At 48.2% G+C, this 23006-nt stretch overlaps 1 protein-coding gene across 1 annotated transcript in view; it reads left to right on the top strand.

The window, feature by feature from the left end:
• The window catches only part of chd7 (chromodomain helicase DNA binding protein 7), a 69754-nt gene continuing 46748 nt past the window's right edge, over nucleotides 1–23006 (top strand). The window contains exons 1-3 of the mRNA XM_071512213.1: nucleotides 1–213; nucleotides 16145–17795; nucleotides 18495–18823. Of these exons, the coding sequence (XP_071368314.1) occupies nucleotides 16265–17795; nucleotides 18495–18823 (1860 nt within the window). The 5' untranslated portion in view covers nucleotides 1–213; nucleotides 16145–16264. The remainder of the gene's footprint in view (nucleotides 214–16144; nucleotides 17796–18494; nucleotides 18824–23006) is intronic.

Here is a 23006-nt window from a genome sequence, read left to right as displayed (position 1 = left end):
CAACGCACACTAGTCGGCGAGGTCGCGGATAGGAGACACGCCGGAGAAACATTTCATGATAAATAAAAAACTTGAACTTTTTTCCCTGTTTATTTATATTTCAAACGAAAAAAAGGACCACGGTGGATTTTTTTTTTCAAGCAAGCGGAGATACTAACCCTACTAACGAGGAGTTGATTTGATAAAAAGCCCCGAAGTGACCGAGCTTGTTGGGTAAGCTAACCAATGCCCTTTTTTTCAATGTATATTTCAAATTTGATCGATTAGAATTCAGTGCGGAAGCGATGAATTCATTGTAACCGGTGATTTAGAATAAAATCCATTTAGATTCTTTCGGAATAGTAAGTTTTTCCTACTTTTTTCCACGCAATCGGACTCTTTAATCCGACGGGCGAGTTGGGCTTTCTGCCTGGCGAGGATCTCATTCAGGGAAACCCATTGCTAAGATCTTGTGGAACACGGGCAGTTTTAAGCTTGTGTTTTATTTTCTCATTTGAGGAGAAAGTCATTGAAGGTCCATGTAGCTGCCATGCCGACATGCTAACAATAGCAAGTTTAGCTTTGCCACCCGCTGCATCGCACACACACACAACAGTCCCATTAGTTAGTTGAAAAGTGGAAAGAATATCTTCCCACACAACGCAGAGAGAGACTCTTTCTAAATCGCTTTCCGGGCAACTTGTTGAATATTAGAGGGTTAAATATTGACTTTATTCAGTTTTAAAGTGTGAGTGTTAGCCTGGTTAGCCAGGGTTAGCTAATTGTGTTGAAGCTTCTAGGAGACACGAGGTGGCTCGAGCGTAGAGGTGAGTCACTGGCCGACTGAATGAGCGGAGCTCGCAGAGGGAGATTCCCAACGGACAATACTTGGCAGATATCGCCAAAATATCTAATTTGTACTACAATTATGACTTGGCAACGTGTAAAGAACACATTCGTTATGTTTTCACCGGATAAATGTAGTTTTTGGTGGAAGGGGACAGTGTGAAGTGTCCGTAGTAGTCGCTAGTGTTATTGGACGGAAGGGACAGAGCAGCGGAGGAGAGGAGGGGGGGGTAGTTGTGAGGCCAGGCGGTCATTTCATACAACCGTGTTTCTCACGTTATTTATGCCCCGCTTTATATCACCAAAACCCTGTTCAAACGTTTTAACTGGACTCTAAGCCCATAGTTGCAGCTGTGGAGCCGGGGGTAAATTGTTTTACTGGGATATAAACCGAGATGAGCGATTCGTTCCTCCGTCCGGAACGACGTGCGTAATGCCGCTGATAGGCTAATTAGCAGTGCTAGCCGCTGGAGGTTAGCCCACCGCTAGGACACACAAGTTCAGCTAGCCTGTTAGCTAGTTTTCATTCTCATTGTCTGCGGGCGAAGACCACACATTAGCCCCAAAGCTAGCTAATAACCTGCTCGGAGCGGTTATCAGTCGGTGTACAGCTTCTGAGCTACAAAATCAACTTTCCCCGTCCTTCGGCTCACTTTTTTTCTTGAGGTTACAAAACCAAAGTAACGCTGCTTTATCATCTCCATAGGGCATTTCCGCGTTTTAAAAGTTTTGATACGAGAGCTAGTTTATGGTGAAATATTGTATCCGGCAGGGGAAGTTTGGTAACGACTTCACTTGTTACTCGGTTCGGACGGGGGATAAAATGTAGCCGAAAACACCTGCCGGTACCCTCGTCTCGCTACTTGCAGCGCTATTTCTTCCCACTGTACACACAAACGGGTGTGTTTTCTTTGTTTGAACCTTAACTTTATTGTGTTTCTATTTTATTTTGCGCCACCCCCCCCCCCCCCCCCCTCTTTCTCCATTATGTGTAGTGTAATCGGCCAACTTGCATAATGGTCACCCTGCCGCTCTCACGCAACTTTGGCAGCGTTACAATATCTTATGGAAGAAAACTACGCGGAATTTGCACCAAGATTTGACTTAAACACAGTTATTGCTGCAAATTCTCGTCCGCTGGTTATATCAGTGCAGATCGACAGCATCCAGTGTAAATGTACTGGTTCTCTTTTCTTGTTTTTTCCTCCTCCTGCCTGCCATATAGCCAGGAGCTGCTCCCCCCACCACCTTGTGTCTGTGAGCCAAGATGGCAGCTAGTCATGTTTAGCGGGCCACAGAGAGAGAGAGAGAGATAAGAGGCCCCGACCATACACACACACAACAGATGTTAGCCACTATTGTGGTCTCTCTCTCCCTCTCTCTCCCCGTCTGTCTCTCTCTCCTCCTTTCTTGTGGTTGGAGTTGAGGTACTTTTCCCCCCAGTGCTTCAAAGCTTCCTTGACTTGTAAGAGGGAGGATAGATCTAAACTAAGCTGGACCTTGGACACAGACATCTAGTTTTTCCCCTTTGATTCACAGCCATTTCCAAAACTCCGATGAAATATTTTGGACAATGATGTTTTGACATAATTCAGGCAAATTCGTGTTAGTTTTACTGTTCTACTAAAGGCGTTTTTTTGCCCTTGGGTCCAAGCTCAAGTGTGTTTTGGAGGAAGTTGTAGCTGTTGGTGGTGACCTTGGAGTTGCTTGTCTCAACTTGGACTGGTAGGCCTGGAGGTCAGCAAACTCCTGTGGTCATGGTACACAGGCAACATTCACAGTCAGGGTGTAGATGGGGATTATTTCCTTCAATAGGGACTGACAACTGAGGCAAAAACAATATAGATAACATTTGAAGCTATACGAAACAAAGCGTCATGAAGTTTTACTGTAGGTTGCAATTGCTTGCCAAAGTGCATATATTGTACCTCAAATTATTATACTATTACTATTAAATTTCCTCTGTCCTGTACACTCCCTTTCATTTGGCCCTGCAGTTGGTTTCCAACAGATTTATCACACTTGGAAGTTTTTCCATCCCCGTTTTCTGTCCAAAGCCCACCATGCTGGTGATGTCACCAGCTGAGCCTCATTGACAGCCAGGGGAAACCTTGCATGCTCTACGGACACTGGATAGCTTTTCAAAAACACCACCGTACGCCGGTGGGTCACATGGCTGCTTGTGGTGTGCTCCCATGTAATACACTTACATAACAACTCACACACTATTTAAACAAATGGCACTTGATTGTAATTTTACAGAATGATGCATTTACATTTCCACGGTCATATCCATGCACGGCTTTTTCCCATCTTGAATGCCTCCTTTATCTTACCTGAATGCATCAAGACTGACCGACAATTATAACAACCAGAAAAGATTCAATTACACCATTGTATATTAGTTGGAATGCCCTTGTTTATGCAGTCAGTTTGGCATTTGGCTGCACGATAAACGAGGCACTGTTTGGGGCAGGTGTCCATCCATGTTTCATGTTTTGAATAGGCTCTTCCCTGGTATTTTGACCTATGAGTCATTACTTCAATGGGTTTTGGTTATCTGAGCACTTCACTGGGATACCAGCTTCTGCTGGACTTTTATACCAGCTGTGTGTGTGTGTTCCCAGGGGCTCAAGGTAGTTCAGAGCAAGGAGGCTAAGCTTTAAAAGTGGAGGAAAGAGGGGCAGATGAGGGGAGGACAAAGGCAAAACAGATGTGTATGCGTGTGTCTGAGTGAAGACAGTGGTGCTCCTATTGGCTTGCAGTGAGCACTATGGCCTGTGCTGGACAACACAGATGTTATTGTCTCATTGCTGGTGAAAATCACCATTGTTAACATCGATCTCTCTGTCTGTCCCCTCTCATTTTATTCCCCTCCGTTGTCCCCTCCGTCTCTCGTTAACTTGTTTATCTTTTTGTAAATAGATGAATACTGTATATCGTGACTCTAGTTGTATGGTTTTAGAAAGTAAAGCTTGCTTTTGATAAGTAACTTGTCAGTTGTGCAGTTTTTATGGGCTAAATCACCATAAACCAGGTCTGCTCATGAGGTTTTGTGGCATTTTGAGTGTAACTCACCAGGCAGTTTGAAGACTCGCTAGTTGAAAATCTGTTTGGAAATCTCTGCCTTTTTCCTTCTTTCTCTCGTGTTTTTCTTTTTCTCTCACACACTTTTCTGATTGGTTAGCCACCTTGACTTGTAGCTACAGTGTTAATCCTGTCTCATCCCCAGCCTCTGACCGTGACACACACACACACCATTCCTCTCCCTGTCACCCATAGCTGTAGGCCAGTTTGCAGCACATGGCTGCTCTAAATCCACGCTGTAAGTTAATAGAAATGATGGTGATTTATGAAAATCTTGATAAATAGCCTAGGTCTTTATCCCTTAATAAATGAAGGATTTATAGTTTTTCCACAGCCTGACATGTTCAAAACAATTGAAAGTGTGCATTTTTATTACATTTATCTGAAATCTGCCTTGGCTTGGAGTTCATTCAGTCCGTTTGGTAAGCAGTCTCAACATTTTAGTCCAAATCTTTTGAGTGACTGAAACTGCAGTGTGCGGTGCATTTCTGGGGACAGTAGGCATTGTGGTTTGGGGGGTGGGGGTTGGTGTTGTAGTTTCCTGCCGGTGTCCTAGGAAGAAAAGACAGGAGCGGATAGCAAGCTGTGAGCCTAGGAGGAACGACGAGGACGGGACGTTTTCATAACACCAGTGCAGAACTAAGAGACACGTAATGGCTACACGCTATCACCGTATCACAATATTGTCTACTACAATTACCAAACTACCAGAGACTGCTGTATATTCTATCAGAGAGAAGTTGTGCTGTTCAGAATCACTGCTCTGTAGAGTAAGTTAATTTACACATAGGAAGACTGAGTGGGATTACCAGCCCGTTTTCTGACTTCTTCTTTTGCAAGAGAGCTGTAATGTGCATTCTATTGTGCTGCCCTAATGTGTTTTTCATGTCAAGCATTAAGCATTAGCACCTTCTCACATACCCAGATGCAACTTGCTTGCTTGGAAAGAGTATATTCTGCTAAGACTGCAGAAGGGACTGTTATGCATTTCAAGTGTGTATTTTTTTTTTATTCCATACTTTGCATGTAAATGCAGACCATGTCAGATCAGGTCACTGTAGCGTTCATGGATTGTGTGAAGATTAGGGTTAGACACCTCTGCATTGGAAAATACTGATATTTGGATTGAAGGTGGCGATAGCTGATACTTTGTTGCGATAGTCTGTACATTTAGACCATTTTCATGCCTTTAAAATGACAAGTCTTCAGCGTTTGCCCTGGTGTTTTATCCTTGTCAGGGTGGAAAAGCCTCTGAAACTGCATTTAGACCATCATGGGGCACATCTGATATAACTAAGCATAATAATGCAAACATATTCACTAGCTGTGGTCAGGAAGGAACCTCTGTGTCGGCGAAGGACAACACCGATTGGCCGATATCCGACTTAAAGGCCAATATCGACCTGATATATCGCTCTTGGACACTTTTGGTGTGGATCGCCCGGTGTTTGGTATCAGTCCCAGAGCGCCGCTGTTGTGAGGGCGGCCATTTTGTCTCCCATCATCATGTGTCGTGGATCCTCCTCTGCTACTAGAGATGAGAAAGAAGGGTGGTGCTGTTGTTTGTCTCCATCTCTTTCATCTCTCCCCCTCTATCGCTCCACCTCCACCCACACCCACTCCTCTGCCCGTGCGTGATCTCTCTCCTCCCTCGCTCCCTCCCTCCCTGTCTATCCTTCACTCTCACCTTTTCTCTCTCTCCCCCTCCCTCCCTCGCTTGCCCCCTCACTCTTTCCTCCCCTCCCCTCCTCTCGTTTCCAGCCAAAAGGTTAGCGGGGGTCTTTAGCACCGTGGTGACATTCAAAACCGAGTGTCATCACTGTCTCTCTCTCTCTCTCTCTCCATCCCCCCCTCCTCCCTCTCTCTCACCTGTCCCTCCCTCCACCCCCCCCCCACCCCCCTCTCTCTCTCTCTCTCGCTCTCTCTCTGCCTTTGCCTCCCCCATCCCCCCATCCTCCTCCTGCAGCGAAGGCCTTCTGGATGAAGTGCTGTGCCTAGAAGAGAGGCTGGCGTTATTACAGCCTCTCAAGTGTTTGTGTGTGGGCTGTATGTGTTTTCTGCGTGTGTGTGTGTGTGTGAGAGAGAGCGATGGTGTGTCAAGTATGTCTCCGACCTGTGTGTGTGTGTGTGTGTGTTAATCTATCCTTGACCTCTTTGGGTGTCGGCGTGTGTCATATCCTGTTTTTCCTCTTCATCCTCCCGCTCCGATAGACTGTCTAACCTTACGCAGTCTGCTCAGAAGGAACGAATAGGAGCAGTGCCAGAAAACCAAGCGCTCTCTCTCTCCCTCCGTTGGAAATATGTGGGAGTGTGCGTGTCAAAAAGCCCTCAGACTGCCGACGAATCCCGATGCCCCCCGAAAAAAACCCAACACTCCCTTCCCCTTTCCGACGGTATCCTTCCCCTCTCTCCTCATTTCTCTCATCGCTTCTCTCCTCCAGTGAGTCAGATGGCCGATGAAAGGTTAAGTGCTGCCGCCGCTAGTGGCATCAACATCCATTTAGGAAGATGGAGACGGATCCAAGGCCAGAGGGGGATTGTGGGAGACGAGTAGAAAAGTAGAAGTGTTACCCACGTAAGCGTAACGTATCCCACAGTTCTTAATACGTGTATTTACCCACTGCACATGTCCCTACCACTGTCCCTTGCGGTGCACAGGTGTACGTTATAGGGAGGGTTTGTCGTTATTTATAGCGCGTGCCCCTAAAAGACCAGTTCTGGAACCGGTTTTCGCATCCAGACGCCACTAGAAAAGTATCGCTCGGCTGCAGCTACAGTTTTCAAATACGGCACCTTTTTTTTTTTATGATCCTGTGCACTGGAGGGGTTTTTGCAGCACATCGACTGTGGAGAGGCATGCGCGCGTCCCCGGGGAGAGCTTTACCCCCGCGGCCTTTACGGGGAAGGCCTCGGGAAGCTAATTGGTTGTTAACAGGCAGGCAGGCGGGGCAGGGAGGGGGAAACCGGCCAATCTCTGGGGACGCTGTCCAAACCGATCTATCCCATTGGTCTAAGAGGGCTCGTCAATAGTGATTGATTAGGGAGCTGTGGGGGTAGCACACTAGAGAGCCTGGTTGTATACTCTCTCTCTCTGTGTGTTTGTGCACTTCCCTATTCTTGCTTAAAGGGATAGTTCAGGCTTTTCAGAATCTTGCGTGATTTATGATAACCATTTCTGTGAAAGATCATAGCTTAATCCTGTTATAAAATGCAAATAAGAAAGTGCTGCGTGTGATCGCCGTTTTGTTTGCTTCTCAGAAGCATCTCCAACGCTTCATTTACTTTCCCTGCAAGGGGCAGCAAATATCTCACCAGCCAAACCACTGGTGCCTTTTGAATGGGCCGGGTTGACACCCAGGTGGTGATAAATCCTGTAGTTTGCGAGAAGTCTACCCCCTTTCTGAAAGTGTGACTGCGGTTGGCTTGTGACCTTGTGGCTCCCCAGGTAGTGACTCGACCGGAGTTGAAGCTGGATCTAGAAGAAGGCAAGTCAGGCATATGCAGCAGTGTGGTTGGTGACCTCTAGACAAACCTTGCACCAGAGAGTTTTAAGACCATCGGTCTGGATTCAAATCATTCCTGGGGGCAATTCACTTTCAATAGAGACTATTCACCTCGTAATGACAAAGCATTCATTCTCTGAGTCTTTATGAGAACTGTGTTGTAGCAGAACGTTTTTTTCTTTACTTGTCGAATGTGGAAGAAAATCCACATTGTGAATTGCCAGTGTGTTGAGCCCAGGTCTGGTCCAAACCAAGCCAGCACCCTCTCCGTTTGACTTCCAACACAGGACAATATGGATCGACTTATCCAGTGTGCCAGAATAGTGTGTTTAATTATTGAAGAACCGCCGAAGAGTCTAACTGTGTCGACCTTTCAATCCCATCATTTTGAATCTGGAAAAAAGTGGTTTTAACGCCACTTTTCAATCTTATTTTAAAGGGATTTAATTCAATGAGCGAGGCTTTTGCTTGCACAAGAAACATTGCAACGGTTATTCAGGAGATGCAAACAATAGTCAATAGTGTAAACTAGACTTTTGCTCATTTCTGCTTTTCCAGGCCTGTTGATCTAGATAAGGCCCGTCCAGGCCAGCAAAACAAGCCTATCCTCTCTCTCCCCCCCTCTCTTTCTCTCTGCACTGCTTCCCTTTCTTTTCCACTCATCCTCCTCCTTCCCTTTCCCCCTCTGTCCCTCAGTGTCATGACCACATGCACAACTGCACCTCTCATCTTTGACACGCATACACACACACACACACACACACACACACACACATGCATGCAGTGGCAAGTGATTTCCAAAAGGCTAGACCGGTTCAGTGTCCAGCGACTCTAACAGGTTCCTGAGCTGTGTGAGCGGGACACACACACACTCTCTCTTTCTCTCATACTCGACACACAGTCTAACTGACACACACACTCTAGTAGCAGGTTCCTTGGCTAGCCTGTGGCCTATTTCTCTGTCTCTCGCTCTCTCTGTCTCGGCCTCTGTGTCCTCTGGGTTCAGACTGAGAGCTGGCCAGTGGTTTTTCCTACCACATGGTAAAGGCAGGGAACAGATTGGATAAACACAGCCCCTTCCTGCTGACCCCCTCCCCTCCACACACACACACACACACTCTGTCCATTAACGGCGCAGCCGTGCGTAAAATAACCAGATTTTCTCTAGCTTCACTGCTTCTCTCTCTTGCTCTCTCCCCCTCTTTTTTTTCTCCCCCCCCCCCTCCTTTCTCTCTCCCTTCCTTCCGGGCCTCAAATCCCAGCCCCAAACACACCGCCCTGCATCCCTTCACTTGTGCGTAATTACACACACACACACACACACACACACACGCAGCTAGCCAGCTCCGGCGTGGTGTCCTCCATTTGGGAACAAAGGTATAAATTATAGTGGCTTTAGATCCTGGCGGTAATGGAAGGTGTGTGTTTGTGTGCGTAAGCCGGAGGAAGAGGGAGATCAGTCACTTCTAAAGGTGCTCTAGCCTGCGCGCTCTCTCTCTCTCTCTCTCTCTCTAGTCGGGCTAGTTACGAATGTCGCTACGTTTCTCTCTCTCTCTGCGGTCGCGTCTTTCTCTTTCACTTCAGCGCGTCTCTCTCTCTCTCTCTGTTTCTGTCTGTGTGTCTCTCAGAGGAAACACGGCGGTGTTGACACGGCAGTGATTTCCTGTAGTAAAGCCCGGAGGCTACAGACGAGGCTGCCAAAGCCGCCCCGACGGCTGACGGCGCACCGAGCGCTGTCGGCTGGTCCGGGGGGGGGGGGGGGGGAGGACGGGACGCTCCCTTCGCCCTCAAGACGCACACCGCTCACACTCGGCTCGGCGATAGGTAGCCGGGTTTCCATTCGGGTGTTTTTTTTTCTATGCCAATTATGAGAGAGGCAGAACGGAAATGGCAGGTTGCACAGAAAAGTTTTAGTTGTTCCCTCGGGGGCAGAAAACTTTTTTTTTTTCTTGATTATGAAGTTATGTGATAGTGATGCAAGCACTCATGTAGAAGGCTCCACATTGGTTGTATGGCTGTTAAGTTGGTACATTTTAGAATATTGCCAAGTGCATTTGTTTGTTTTGAGATTTGGACATCATGAAATATGGCCAACATTTGCAGACACCAAAGAACAATAACAACTAGTCCAATACTGCTTAATTCTGATGGAAACGCACTAGGGCTGGGCGATAATTCAATATTATCGTTTATCATCTTTCAGTGGAATCATATCGTGATGATATGAAGATATTTTAATATCGTGACACACATTTCTGCCGTCTAAATTGATGATGACAAGCAAATTTTACTTGAAAACTATTATTTGAAAATTTCAGTTTTGTTTGACATCACACCTAACATTACCATTCGGTTCAATGAGATGAACATTCATTTGATTATTTAACGTGATTTTGCATACATGAACCATATCGCGATATATATTGATATCGAGAAAAATCCTTACGATTATCATGATATTGATTTCAACCATATCGCCCAGCCTTAAAACGCACCTCATTTCCATTTAATTTTGTGCGATGTTTACAAAAATGATTACAGTTTGTTTCACATTTGGATGGAATCATCAGTCGGCCTGTATATTGCCTCCAACAGAGATACATGTACATACAAGTAGGCTATACTTTTGGCCTTTGAAAATGTATTTTTCTGTTTTAAATAAGAAGATTTGTTGTTCCCGTTCCAGTTTTTCTGTGTTGAGCGAAGGCACATCTCTAACACGCCGCAGCCCCTTTTCTGCGTAACCTTGCCGCATGCCACAGCAGCCATTCATTTGAAGCAGCTCGGCAGTGATATTATGTGGTTTGGGTTTAGCTAAATGGACGGCCTCGATAATTACGGCTCGACAGAGTAGCGCGGGCAGCGTGTATTTTCGCCTCTTGTCAGTTCATCTATCAAGAAGGCCGGCTCTTTGTGCTCCACCTATTGAGAGATGACTCGGCGGTTACAGGTGAGGCGGTAGCTGTCATTTACGACGTTAATCTCAGAGGCTTACAGCAATGAAAATACACCGACTTAAACAATGGCCTTTTTCATATTCCCACCCGCATTCCCGTTTAATTTGCTCTATAAAAGTGTCGGGCCACTCCAAGGTCAAAGTCCCGATACAGTATCTCAAGCTTTTGTTTTTTTGGGACATGCTTTTTGCTCAGGGCCGTTCCCCTTCGGTCCTGAAAGCGTCCCGAACAGCACTTCTTGGCGTCCCCCGTGCATCTTGTCTTACTGTCCCAGCGATGTGTCGATTTTAAAGAAATGAGATGGCAGGCTAAAATGCGATGGAAACACATTTGTCGAATAGCTGAAATAATATTGTGAACAGACACAGACTGATGCAGATCCACATGGTCTTTTTTTTTGGTCTTTTTTTTCGTTTTCAGTAGTCTCTGTTTGTGTCTCTGGCTAGTTCACTGTGTTAGTGAAGGGCCACTAGATAGGAGCTGGAAGGCCTGCTGTGCTCATGACAGCAGACACACACACACACACACACAGAGCCTGGTATTGTTGCCTACAGTGGGAGTGAAGAGGCGGTCTCCTTGATATCGACTGTGTGCTGTGGTGTTCAGACGTGTATTTGTGTGTGTGTGTGTGCACCTCATCTACTCCGGCTCCCTTACCCTTTCCTTGACTCCGCACCACGTGTGTGTGTGTGTGTTGCGGCAGGGGGGAGGAGTGGTGGGCTAAATGCCTCATCCTTTGATGAGATTTGGCGTCTAAAGCGGCACACTGACCGTTCACCTAATTCCCTCTGCCGTGACAGCTGGGCCTCGACGCCAAACCGTGTGTGTGTATGTGTGTGTGTGCGTGTGTGTGCGTACTCCATGTGAGAAAGACGAGAGATCGAGTTCAGATTGAATGGGGAGAGGAAGCTGCGGGGAGGAGGAGAGTTGTAGGAGTAAAGGTGAAGCGAGCAGAGAGCTCGTCTTTACCGACCGTCGCGCTGAATGAGGTTTCGCGCCCGGGAACAGGGGGATGAAGAGAGGATAAAGAGACGAGAGGACGGAGGAGATGAAAGGGAAAGAAAGCGAAGTGAAGAGGGGGACAGACAGACAGACGAGTGTTATCTAGCGGGAGGCCCAACCTCTTAAGGCCAGGCTGAAACGAGCAGGCCGAGCGGAGGAAAGGAAGGATTTCTTCTCTTCCTGCTCTTAACCAGAGCTGTGATCTGATGAAAGCCCCGGGGCAGTCGCGCACACACACACACACACACTCGAACACACCCGCACACACCCGCACGTGCTCATACAGCTACATTTATTTTGTATTGTCGAATTCAGGGTCTAATTTAGTGCGTGCGTCTGAGAGAGTTAGACAGGAAGTCGGTCGCCTTCGTAGTAGCTCGCTGCGAAGGATGTGAAATTACACCCAATTACTCTCATCTGCCACACACACACACACACACACACGGAAACACCCCCCCCCCTTCTCTCTTTTTTTTTCTCCCTCCATCACGTGTTCTCCCCGTGTTGGCACCAACCTGTAGTGATTTAGCAGAGCTGCAGGGGAAGCGATGTGACTCAACACACTGTTTCCCAGCTGCTACTTACACTGCTGAGATCTAGTAGCCGCAAGTTCCCCAACAGCAGACTATATCAGCGCAGAGTAAGAGGCTGTCTTCATGATGGTCTGGTGAGAGGTTTCAGACGGATATTGGGGATTTTGAAGGCCGATAACAGTGTTTTTAGATCGAAGCTGCCAGTAGCTGATATTTGTGCCTGTATTCAGTGCCTCAAATTTTGCCCATTTTCATGCCAAAATATTCCAAAAAATTCCAAGTGTTCATCGTTTACTCAAGAATTGTGTTCTTGTCAGGGTGGAAAAGCCTCTGAAACTGCAGTTAGACCAAAAACACGTAAAATCATTGTCCATATTGATGCATACTTGTGTGGATTCTGCTTCAGATCGGTTTTAATTACAAAGTTTCACATTTGATTCAATTCAGGTTAAAGTCTTCCCATAGACGACCCATGTAGTATTGATACATTTTGCAGTAAATATGTAGTCATTAAACTGCATCATATCAGTGGTGGGTGACACTGGTATCGGCTTTTTAATAAAAAACAATATTGTACCTAGGGTTGGGCATCAAGAACTGGTTCCAAATTAGAACCGGTTCCAAAATTCTGATTCCAAAGGAATCATTAAGACATTTTCATTTCGATTCTGCTTATCGGTTCCTAAACAAATTTCACTCGCGCTAGTTTCAGTTTCCGTGGTGGCGGCATGCACCTTTGGTTTGTAGTCCGCCAGTAAAACCAACGAAGAAGAAGAATAAGTTTCCTGTTTCTTAGTTATGCAGTTTAGTTAATGCTAAAAGTGTTAGCGATAAAGTCCGCTAGCTGTGATGCTAATTTTCGCTATGTTCAACTCCATTGAGTTATGCTAAAAGCGTTAGCGATCTAAAAGTCCACTAGCTGCAATCGAGTTTTTACTAAAAGTATTAGCTCTCTGAACTAATCCAGCACTGGATGGTAAGCCCACCCACAAGATACAGAACCTGTTGCCTGCAGTAAGAAGACTGTGAACTAAGGAACACGTATTCCACACCTACTTCAAGTGCGGTAGGATTGAACTGTACACACACACATACAGCTCCAGAGACAGAAAACATACATACCTTTCTTCATACCGGCCATACCAGAGTCGGAGTGAGAACTGTGACTCTTACAAAGACTTCGAAAAATTCCCGGGTCTTTATTGTTTTTTTTGAATGTGCGCACAAGTTAGAAGTTTCTGAATATGACTTGTGTAAAGTCATATTTAAAAAAAAAATCATAATCAAGAATCATTAAGAACCAGAATTGATAAGTGGAATCAGAATTGTTAAAATCCAAATGATACCCAACCCTAATTGTACCCGTATATAATCAAAATGATATGTTAGCCTGCTAACCCTAGTATAAACTTTTGGAAATGATCATTTTGTATCGGCCTACCATTTTGGTAATATGGTTTCTGATGAACAGTCGTGCCAATAAAGTCACTGAATTGCATTGATTTCAATCAAAGCTGAAAACAAGACCCAAGTTCTATACAGTCTTATGGTCATACAGGTCTTATAGTCTTCATTGTAATGATGTATCAAACTAATTAATGATCAGTTTATTAGGTAATGATCAGTGTATTTGAGTGTGATCTCTAGTTGATCAGCGGCCTTCATTTCTTCTATGGAGAACACAGTAGCATTAGGATACTTGGCTTGCTAGTTAAAGTTGGCAACTGAACCATTAGCAAACATAGCTTATAGCATATTTCATACATGCACAGAAGCACTGCTTACACAACAAGGTGCTTTATTATAAAATACCAGAGTATGTGTTGTCTTAACCATCATAGAATCCTGTCGTTTGAAATGAATGTGCATATGAGAAGAGGGCTGAATGAAGTTGAATTTTCACTATAATACAACTTTTACTTCCTTTAGTGAATTATGTTACTACTGAATGAACCACAGGCATGATTTGATTCCATCATACCATGATTAAGCTTGAAAGCCACAGGTATAGATGAGTAATGTGTCTGACCCCAACTTGTCTGAATTTTCCTCCTGATGATCATGGCGTGGTAAAAAGTTGAACAGAGTCCGTCCCCCTGTCTTTCTGTAGGCAGCTTGTTTTTGGTGTCGCGGGCCGTGGAGGAAGAGGATTGTTAAGTGTTATTTACACAACAAGGCTGGCTGCTAACGTCAGGCTTTGTGGAGGTCAAGGCTCCTAGCAGGAGGCCCATTCTATGGCAGTGGCCTGAAGTGAAGGCTGCTTTACATGAAGGCCTGATCGTGTGTCATGCTAATGTCGATTAGGGTGGCTGACTATTGACTGAATCAGACTTCCTTATTGACACCTGGAAGCTAGACATTGAATAATTGGTTATAACCTCATTTTACATTATATAAAGATTTAAAAAATGTCATAACAACTAGAAGTGTTTTTATTCAGCCTACCTTACACTGACTGCTAATCTACTACTTTACAGTGGATGGAGACGTGCTGGAAAGGATATGTGAGTAGATTTGGCTGGAGACAGGTTTGGTGGTTATGCTTTGCCACTAACAAGGTTAAAGACTCGGCCTTCAAATTAATTCACAAATGCTACCCTGCCAAACAGTTTCTCGCTAGATTAAAGAATATTGATTTATTTGAGTTGCTCCTTTTGTAGTCTTTCCACAGAAGACATTTCATTTGTTGTGGTATTCTGATTACACTTACAGATCCTGGAAACAAGTTGTATATACCCTTATACGCTCTGGTTTCTTTATTGCTTTACGGCACAAAGGAAGGCTTCTTTACGGCACAAGGCAGGAAGTGGGGAAAATGGATCTAAAGCTTTCAGAGTTTCTGGCAATGGCAGAAAGAGTGAATGGCCACAATATGTTTATCCCCTTCAGCAAAGACAGACAAAACATCCTCTTTGTGACAGGAAGCAACGGGGTTTATGGGAGATGTGGTCTGAGTTTTGAGAAATACTAGCAACAACAAAACCACCGACGTGAGACACAGACCAGTCGTCTCCACCATGGTCTCATTTGTTTACAGTAATTATACCAAGGTATCATAATTCATTTGTTATACTGATGTTGATGATACATGTAATAAAGGACCAATGGATGGGGGGGGATAGGACGGAGTGAGGGGGAGGGGAACTCTGTAGCGGGGGAAGTTGGCTTGTGTGTTTTGGCAATGCATAGAAGCAACAAGCAAACCTCCCCCGCCTCCTCCCTGTCTCACTCTGTAATATGGCCTACACACACTCATTCATGCATGCTGAGATCCACCTACCTTCCTGCTCGCTCGCTCGCTCGCTCTCTCTCTCTCACTCACACACACACACACACACTGAGTGGTGTGCTTTCATTGGGCAGCCAATCCCTCAGCGTTCATTATCTCTCTCACTCACCTCCATAAGTCCTTAGCTTTTCTGATTGTACACACACACACACACACTAGACCTGCATGTTAACAATGAATTTGGCTTGCACTATGCATACATGTTTATTTTCCTTTTACACCCAGCGAGACGCAGACATGCACACTTACACACACACACACACACACACACACAGAGGCTGGTGTGGTAGCAGGTGGCTCACTCTTGTCTTCACACATCTGCCAGGACTTGACTGGCTGGTTGACTGACTTTTCTATCTGACTAACCGGTTGACTAATCTACTGCTTGGTTGACTGACTGGCTGCTTAGCTAGCTAGCTAGCTAGGTAGCTGGCTGACTGGTTGGCCGGCTGACTGACTGTCTGTGGTTTGCTGAATAGCTCTCCGGCTTGTTGGCTGGCTGATTGGCTGGCTGGCTGGTTGGCAGCTGCTGCTGTTCAAACAGAGTTGCATCTGCTGGGTCCTTTGTTCTAACACACACACACACACACACACACACACACACACTCAATGACTCTGAGTGTGTGTTGTAAAAGAAAGAAGTTCTTTTGTTTGGTAGTAAAATGGAAACAGCGGTGGGGGAGGGGAGGGTTTGGGGGAGTGCTAATGTGTATGGTGACTGTGTGTGTGTGGAGGGGTTTTGAGTGTGTGTGTGTGTGTGGTGTTTCTGGGGTGGTTTACAACTGATTTACTTGCTAAACATGCACCACTGCTCAGCAACTCTTACCCTGGGGGGGAGGGGTTTTGGGGGATGGAATTGCCAATACTAATACTGTGGTTTCTCTTTTTTTCTCCCCTCTCTCTGCTCTGTCCTTCATCCTCTTCTCCTACCCTTGTCTGTCTCTCTAGGAGCCTTAAGGAGGACCATGGAGTAGCAGGCTTCAGATTAGCAGCTAACAGATTAGCTCCTCACCGCACAACACACCTCCCTCCATCCAATCCCTGCATCCGTGGGCCCCCCACCCAGCCATGGCGGACCCAGGGATGTTGAGTTTGTTTGGGGACGATGCAGGGCTGTTCTCAGACGGTTTAGACGGTTTAGGTGACTGTTTTCCTCAGCAGCCCGCCCCAGGCCAGCCCAACCCTCTAGCCCAGCAGACCAATCCCTCTCTGGGCCATGAGCACCAGGGCGCCGGGGGTTACCACCAGGGGATGCTCCACGGCGCCGGACCCGGCCCGGGGCAGCCTAAACTCGGGCAGCTCTATGACCACGGTCCCTACACGGGCTACGATCAAGCTGGGGCCCCTGGGGGACGAATGATGGCCCAGAATGGCCCTAGCCAGGGGCCGCCGAACGTTAACGCGGCCATGAACGGCATGGCCGCCCGCTACCACAACAACCCCGCTAACCCCACCAACCCTCACCATGGTTACCCGGGTGATGCTGGTGGCGGAGGGGGCGGGGGTGCAGTTTGGGGCCAGCAGCAACAGCAGCAGCAGCAGCAGCAGCAGCAGCAGCAGAGCCGAACGGCCTATCAGCAGCCTCCGACGCAGCCAGGGGGCGCGCCCAACCAGATGGGAGCCTATCAGATGTCTCGGGGCGACTACGGCGGGATGCAAGGCCAGCCCGCTCCCAACGCAGCTCGCATGAACCAACACTACCCTCCGCAGAGCATGGCGCCCCCTCCTGCTCAGGACCCAGCTCACTACCTGGGACATGTTGGGATGGGGGGGCCCCAGATGAGACACCCCCAGCCCCAGCCGCAACCCCAGGGCTACCCCAACATGGGCCACACACCCCGATACCCACACTCCCCCTCCCGGCAGCCTCCGCACCCCCACCAGCACCATCAGGGCATGGCTGGTTTCGGTGGTGGCCAGTACCCGGGCTATCAGGCCCAGTATGGAGCCATGGGTCAGGGGATGGGACCCGGGATGGGCCAGGGCGCTAATGCTAATGTCAGTGCTAACACCAGCCAGGCCATGGGACCAGGGCAGCTGGGCCAGAGATATACCCAGGGATCAGGCCCTGCAGCTGGGCCACAGGGGCAGCGATACCCCCCTGGACCAACACACCAACCCCAACCCCATCAGCCCCATTCTGCCCAGATGCAGCAGCAGCAGGCGGGGCAGCAGGGCCAGCCTATGCACCCCCAAAACCACCCCCAGCACCCCCAGAACCTGCCCCAGCCCCAAAACCAACCCCAGCCTCACCTTGCCCCCCCAGCTCAGGGATCCTACCCCTCCCCCTCCTCCATGTCCCCCATGCGGGGTTTGGGCACACCGACCCCCCCTCCCCAGCAGGGCCGACCCCCTAGCGCAGGGCTAGCCGGCCCCCCGGAGGTTTCGGGGTACACACCCCTACAGTCTCCACCCAACCCCATGGCCCTCCCGCAGAGAACCCCCCAAACCCCTCTGTCTACCGCCCACCCCCAGCCGCACCCTCAACACCAGCACCCCCACAACATGCCCCCCAGCGCAGGGCAGATGTATCCAGGCATGGGGCCGCAGCGTGGGCCCCAAATCGGCCCAAACCGGCCCCAGCACCAGCCACAGCAAGGTAAGCACATACAGGCCAATAGTTGCCTTCCCATGTTACATGTTGCTTTGACACTTCCGGGCATTTAATAATCCTCCTTGTGGCCCCAACTGACTTAAATTGAATACTTTCCTTTAATTTGGACGGATGGGAAATGGCCATGAGATTCAGTAAACCTTAAAGACTGTCACTGGCTGCTATATGTGCCACAATTTATTTCATGCAGGTGTGTCCTAGATGGGAGCAGAATATAGGCCAGAGTAAATGACTCAATTAGCCCTACACAGAAAGCCTAGTGTTTTATGATGAGTATGACAAGAAGCATAACTATTTGATACTATACAGTAAATTTCAAAAAACCTCTCCTGCCACGTTGACCCTGGATCATTCTGCTAATGTAAATTTTCATTCTTAATCTCCCGTATGAGCTGACTGCACTGGGCTCATTCTGTTTCCGTTGGAATGTATCCAACATGGACTGGAACTATGTATGATGTGAACCACTATATTGGCCAGCATTTACGCTCTGTCTGTTTCAATTTGAATGAAAGTTTCAATTTCCTTGAAGTTGCTAAGTGTCAGAGTTTCTCTTTCATTTATATATTGCTGTGGAATTAGTTTGGTGACACATTTCAATGCTTGCCACCATCTGGCTGTTGCCATCATGCACCTGAGTGAGTGATGACTCTGTTGCCCTCTCCTCGTTTCCCGCTCCTGCAGGGCCTCACGAAGCCCCGGTCGGCCAGGGGGGGGACCAGCGTCTGCTCCAGGCCCAGCAGCAAGCCCCCCGAGGCGGGCAGCCGCTGCAGCCCGCTCCCCTGGGCTTCCAGGGCGCGCCGGTCGGCCAGCACGGAGCCCCGCCCCCGAACCAGGGCCTGGCGCCGCCCGCCCCGGGCGCCCAGACGCAGCACGCGCACCTGCCCCCCCACCCCCACCACCTGCAGAGCACGCCCCCTCCCCCCAGCCAGGCCTCCCACCCATGGGCGCCGCCCGCCTCCCACCCCCTCTCCTCGCCCCCTCTCACCCCGCAGAAAGTGCCTCACATACAGGTGAGTCTCCGGCAAAAACAAACGCTTTGATGTGGTAGCGGCTCTGTGTGTGTGTGTGAGAGAGAGAGAGAGAGAGAGAGAGACAGAGAGAGAGACCGAGACGGCATGTGTGTTTGTTTTCATGTGTGGGTGTATTCTGTGTGGATGTTTATTTTTCATGTGGGTGGGGGAATGTGTGTGTTTGCAATTGTAGGGAAGTGTGTGTGTGTGTGAGTGCGTAATGTGTGTGTGTGTGCATGACATTTGAGAACACAGCGGTGCATCGGGTACTGGTTCAGTGGGGGTTGGGGTGTGTGTGTTCATATTGGTGTGTGTTTTGCCTTTTGTGTCTGCTGCTGGTGGCCTTATGTGTGTACGTGTGTGAGGTTTTGTGGTTGTGTTTCCGTGTGTGTGTGTGTGTGTGTGTGTGTGGGAAATGGATTTTTACAGCTGTTTGTTTCCTGTGAGCTGCATATCCTGAGACACACATACACACACACACACACACACAGGCGCCACCAGCATAATCTCTCCTCCCTCCCTTTCTCTCCCTCCCTCACCTCGCCCCTCAGTAGAGGAAACCTCCCTTCCTGTCTCTCCCTCCTCCCCGTCTCCTCTCCTTCCGCTCTCTCTCCCTCTCCCCACGTCTCTCTCTCTCTCTCTCTCTCTCTTCTCTCTCTCTCTCTCTCTCTCTCTCTCTCTCTCTCTCTCTCTCTCTCTCTCTCTCTCTCTCTCTCTCTCTCTCTCTCTCTCTCTCTCTCTCTCTCTCTCTCTTTCCTCTGTCTCTTACTGTTTGCCTTGTCCATTCAGAGGTGTCATGCGTTCGTTAATGGTGTGTAGCCGATGTGCGGGGTAGAGGGAGACAGCGGGAAAGAGAGTGAGACAGCGAGAGAGGGAGACAGTGAGGAAGACAGAGGGAGGGGGGGGGGGCGATAAAGTGATAAGGGGGGTGGGTGGAAAACAACCAAATATCTAGAGAGAGGGAGTCCAGGATCTCTAGCAAAAGAGGGGGAGGGCTGGTGGGAAGAGGAGGTTGGCAGTTCTCAATGGCACGCTGTGTGTGTGTGTGTGTGTGTGTGTGTGTGTCGTGCGTGCGCTGCTGCTTGCGTCACGTGCCCCCAGCTTCCATTAGCTTGTTTTGTTGCTCAAAGCCCCCTTTCTCCACTGACCCATTCACACACAATAGCAGCCCTGTGGCCACACACACCACACACACACACACACACACACAGATCTAGTCCTCTCTCTCTCTCTTTCGTTCACACCACTCCCCTCTCTTCTCGTCGGCTACCCCTCCCACACACACACACACACACACACCCCGCCCCCCTCCCCGCGTTGAGGCGTTTTGTGGTTGACATTTCAGCCGTCACAGTTAATTTATCCAGCGCTCCTGACCTAGATGCCAGGTTGACTGGTGAGCCCTGCTCCTCGCCTGGGTGCACTCCATGCGCTGTCCTGGCTCTAGCCGCGGGCCCGGGAGCCCCCCGTCATTGCGCGCACACACACACACACACACACAACAAAGACAGAGATACAGACACACACACCAACAGTGTTGCCTGGCTAGTGTGGTCTGGAATGGGATGGCAAATGCGCCTAGGGAAATGGGATAGCCTGGCTGGAGGAGTGCTCAGAGTGGTGTGTGTGTGGCGGGGGAGGGAGGACTTTCTGTGCCTCATGATGCACTTGTTAGAAAGAGACACACACACACACACCAAGCCGGTCAGTCAGTCATGATGACTGTATGTCTGGTACTCTAAGCTCCATCTGTTCACTAAGCATGGTTATTACACACACACGCACACACACGCACACACACACGCATGCACACACGCACACGTGCATGCCTTCGTCAGCAGCTCAAGGTCACAGCTCTGATAGAGCGCTGCTCTGCGACCTTTATTCTACATCACACACACACGCACACTGACTGAGTGTGTTGCGTGCAGCACTCTAGTTGACATATAACATGCCTGTCTCACCCCTCCCCCACTCATACACTCTGTCAGAGAGCTGCCATAGCGTCCAGCTCTCTGTGGCTCTGCAGCTTCGAGGAAACGCTTCCCTAATCTTTAATAGCTTCTCCGATGTTTGTGGGATCGCACCAATTAACAAATCCCGTTCATCGGCTGACATCGAATGTTTCACCAGAAGTGCATGCAAGCTGTGTGCAGAACCAGTTTCACCACAACGTCCTAAACTTTTGCAACTGACTTGTGCAATATTTTCTCACCTCTGTCATATTTATGGCAGCTGTAGGTTTGAGGGTTTCTGCTTCATTCTCCTCCATGTTGTTTTAAATCTATGGACCAGTGAGAATAACCAAAATAGTTCCTCCATTTCCTGTGTGCATTCAGCAACAGCGGTCTTGAGGAACGACATAGTCTCACTCTCTAAGAATTCCCGTGCTCACCATCCTTCGAGGACGGATAAGACACGCACCGGTATCGCCAAGCCAGGCTCTAGTAAGCTGATCCATCTTTGTTGTGGTGGTCCAGCAGATAGGAGGTGGAGTGATTTCACTGGAAATCCCACCTCACTGCTCTGAAAAGCTGAGCCACGCTTGTGTTGCTTCCTTCTGCAGGTGCCCTCCTCTGAAACATTATAATTGAGCTTTAAGACTGTTTACACTTGGCTTTGCTCTAGCAGTGGAAAGGCCAAGCACCGTCAAGTAACTGCTGTTTTGAATTTTTAGAATTGCAATATCTCAGCTTTCAAGATTTCCATTAGCTTTCTGTACAGCTGCATTCTGATTTTCAAAATTCTGCAAGAAAATAGTATTTAGAGTTATATTTACCCACCCATCAGATGACACAAATATAAAGCAGTACAGAAAAAAAAGAATAAAACTATTTACCAATATGGTGAATGTTGTGTGTGCGGTAGGGATACAGACCTCGGATAGGGAAAAGATTATTCGACCGAGCCAATAATACCAGCGTTCCAACAAAAACCAATATACCTGCATATTCGGGAGAGGTGGAGGGAAAGGATGGAAAGCAGCGTGGACGGATGGGTAGAGGGAGGAGAGGGTGAACGATGAGAACGGGATCTCTTTTCCCCCCTCTCTCCTCTCGGGGAGTGTTAAGTGTTCCTGTCTGGTACATTAACCCTTCGTCTCTCTCTTCCTCCAGCTGTGTGTGTGTGTGTGTCTCTCTCTCTCCCTCTCTATCTCTCCCCGAGCTTCCTCGTCCCTCTACTCTCTCCTCCTCCAACCTCCCTCCACCTCCCATCCTCTGAGAGATGCAACTCGACACCATTCAGCTCCTCTCAGCCCGTCATATTAACCATGCAGCCTTGTGTGTGTGTGTGTGTGAGAGAATGACTGACTATGGGTCTTTTATTCAATTCATTGACTCACCTAACAGTTTATACATTCAAACCATATACTACTTGCTTTGACCACTATCTATAATGACATAGAATACCTCCAAAATTGAATATTTACTTATTAATTATGCGACCTGTGGCTGCACAATGTCTTCCAAGGCCAAAAACTGTCAGATTCAAAGATAGTGAGTATCGGCTATCAGCGGTTTCAATTCAAACACATTGGAGTCGGCCCATTCCATAGTACTGGAAATGAACCAGTGCAACCCAACACACCAGTGAGCTAGATTACCCTGCAGAGCACCCAACCTGACGCAGGACTCAAGGGGGGTGTGATTGTTTGTGCATACACTCTCTGTGTGTGTGCGTGCGTGTGTGTGTGTGTGTCTCCATTGTCATTCCCGTGATTGATTATCTGGGGAAGCTTGGCAGGAGGACAGATTTATCTCTTGGCATTGCATCTCTGTCTCTCCCTCTCACACTCACACACACACACACACACACACATTCTGTCTCTCTCTCCTGGCTGTCTAACGTGTGTGTGTGTCTAAATGGCTCAGTTTACGTGTGTCAGCAGGTGTTTGTGTGTGTGTGTGTGTGCGTGCGTGCGTACACGTGTGCGCTCGGCTCGTGCGATGCGTGACCTTGCAGGAGTTTGGTGCAAAACGCGTGTGTGTATGTGTGTACACGCTACATTAGCATTCTCCTGATGCAGGTGGACTTTCCGGTGATAACGCACCAACTCTCTCTCTCTCTCTCTTCCCCCCATTTGAACATGACCAAGCTAGGCTAAACGTGTGTGTGTGTATGTGTATGTGTGTGTATACACAGAGGGGAGCTGCTGCCGTGGCATTTTGCTCCAAACTTGCTG

Source organism: Centroberyx affinis, unplaced genomic scaffold (genome assembly GCF_046629955.1).
Source record: "Centroberyx affinis isolate AG114_WGS23_722 - 3 ecotype Tasmania unplaced genomic scaffold, CSIRO-AGI_Caff_v1 ptg006177l_1, whole genome shotgun sequence".
NCBI classification, from domain to species: domain Eukaryota; kingdom Metazoa; phylum Chordata; class Actinopteri; order Beryciformes; family Berycidae; genus Centroberyx; species Centroberyx affinis.
This window is presented reverse-complemented; position numbering and strand designations above follow the sequence as displayed.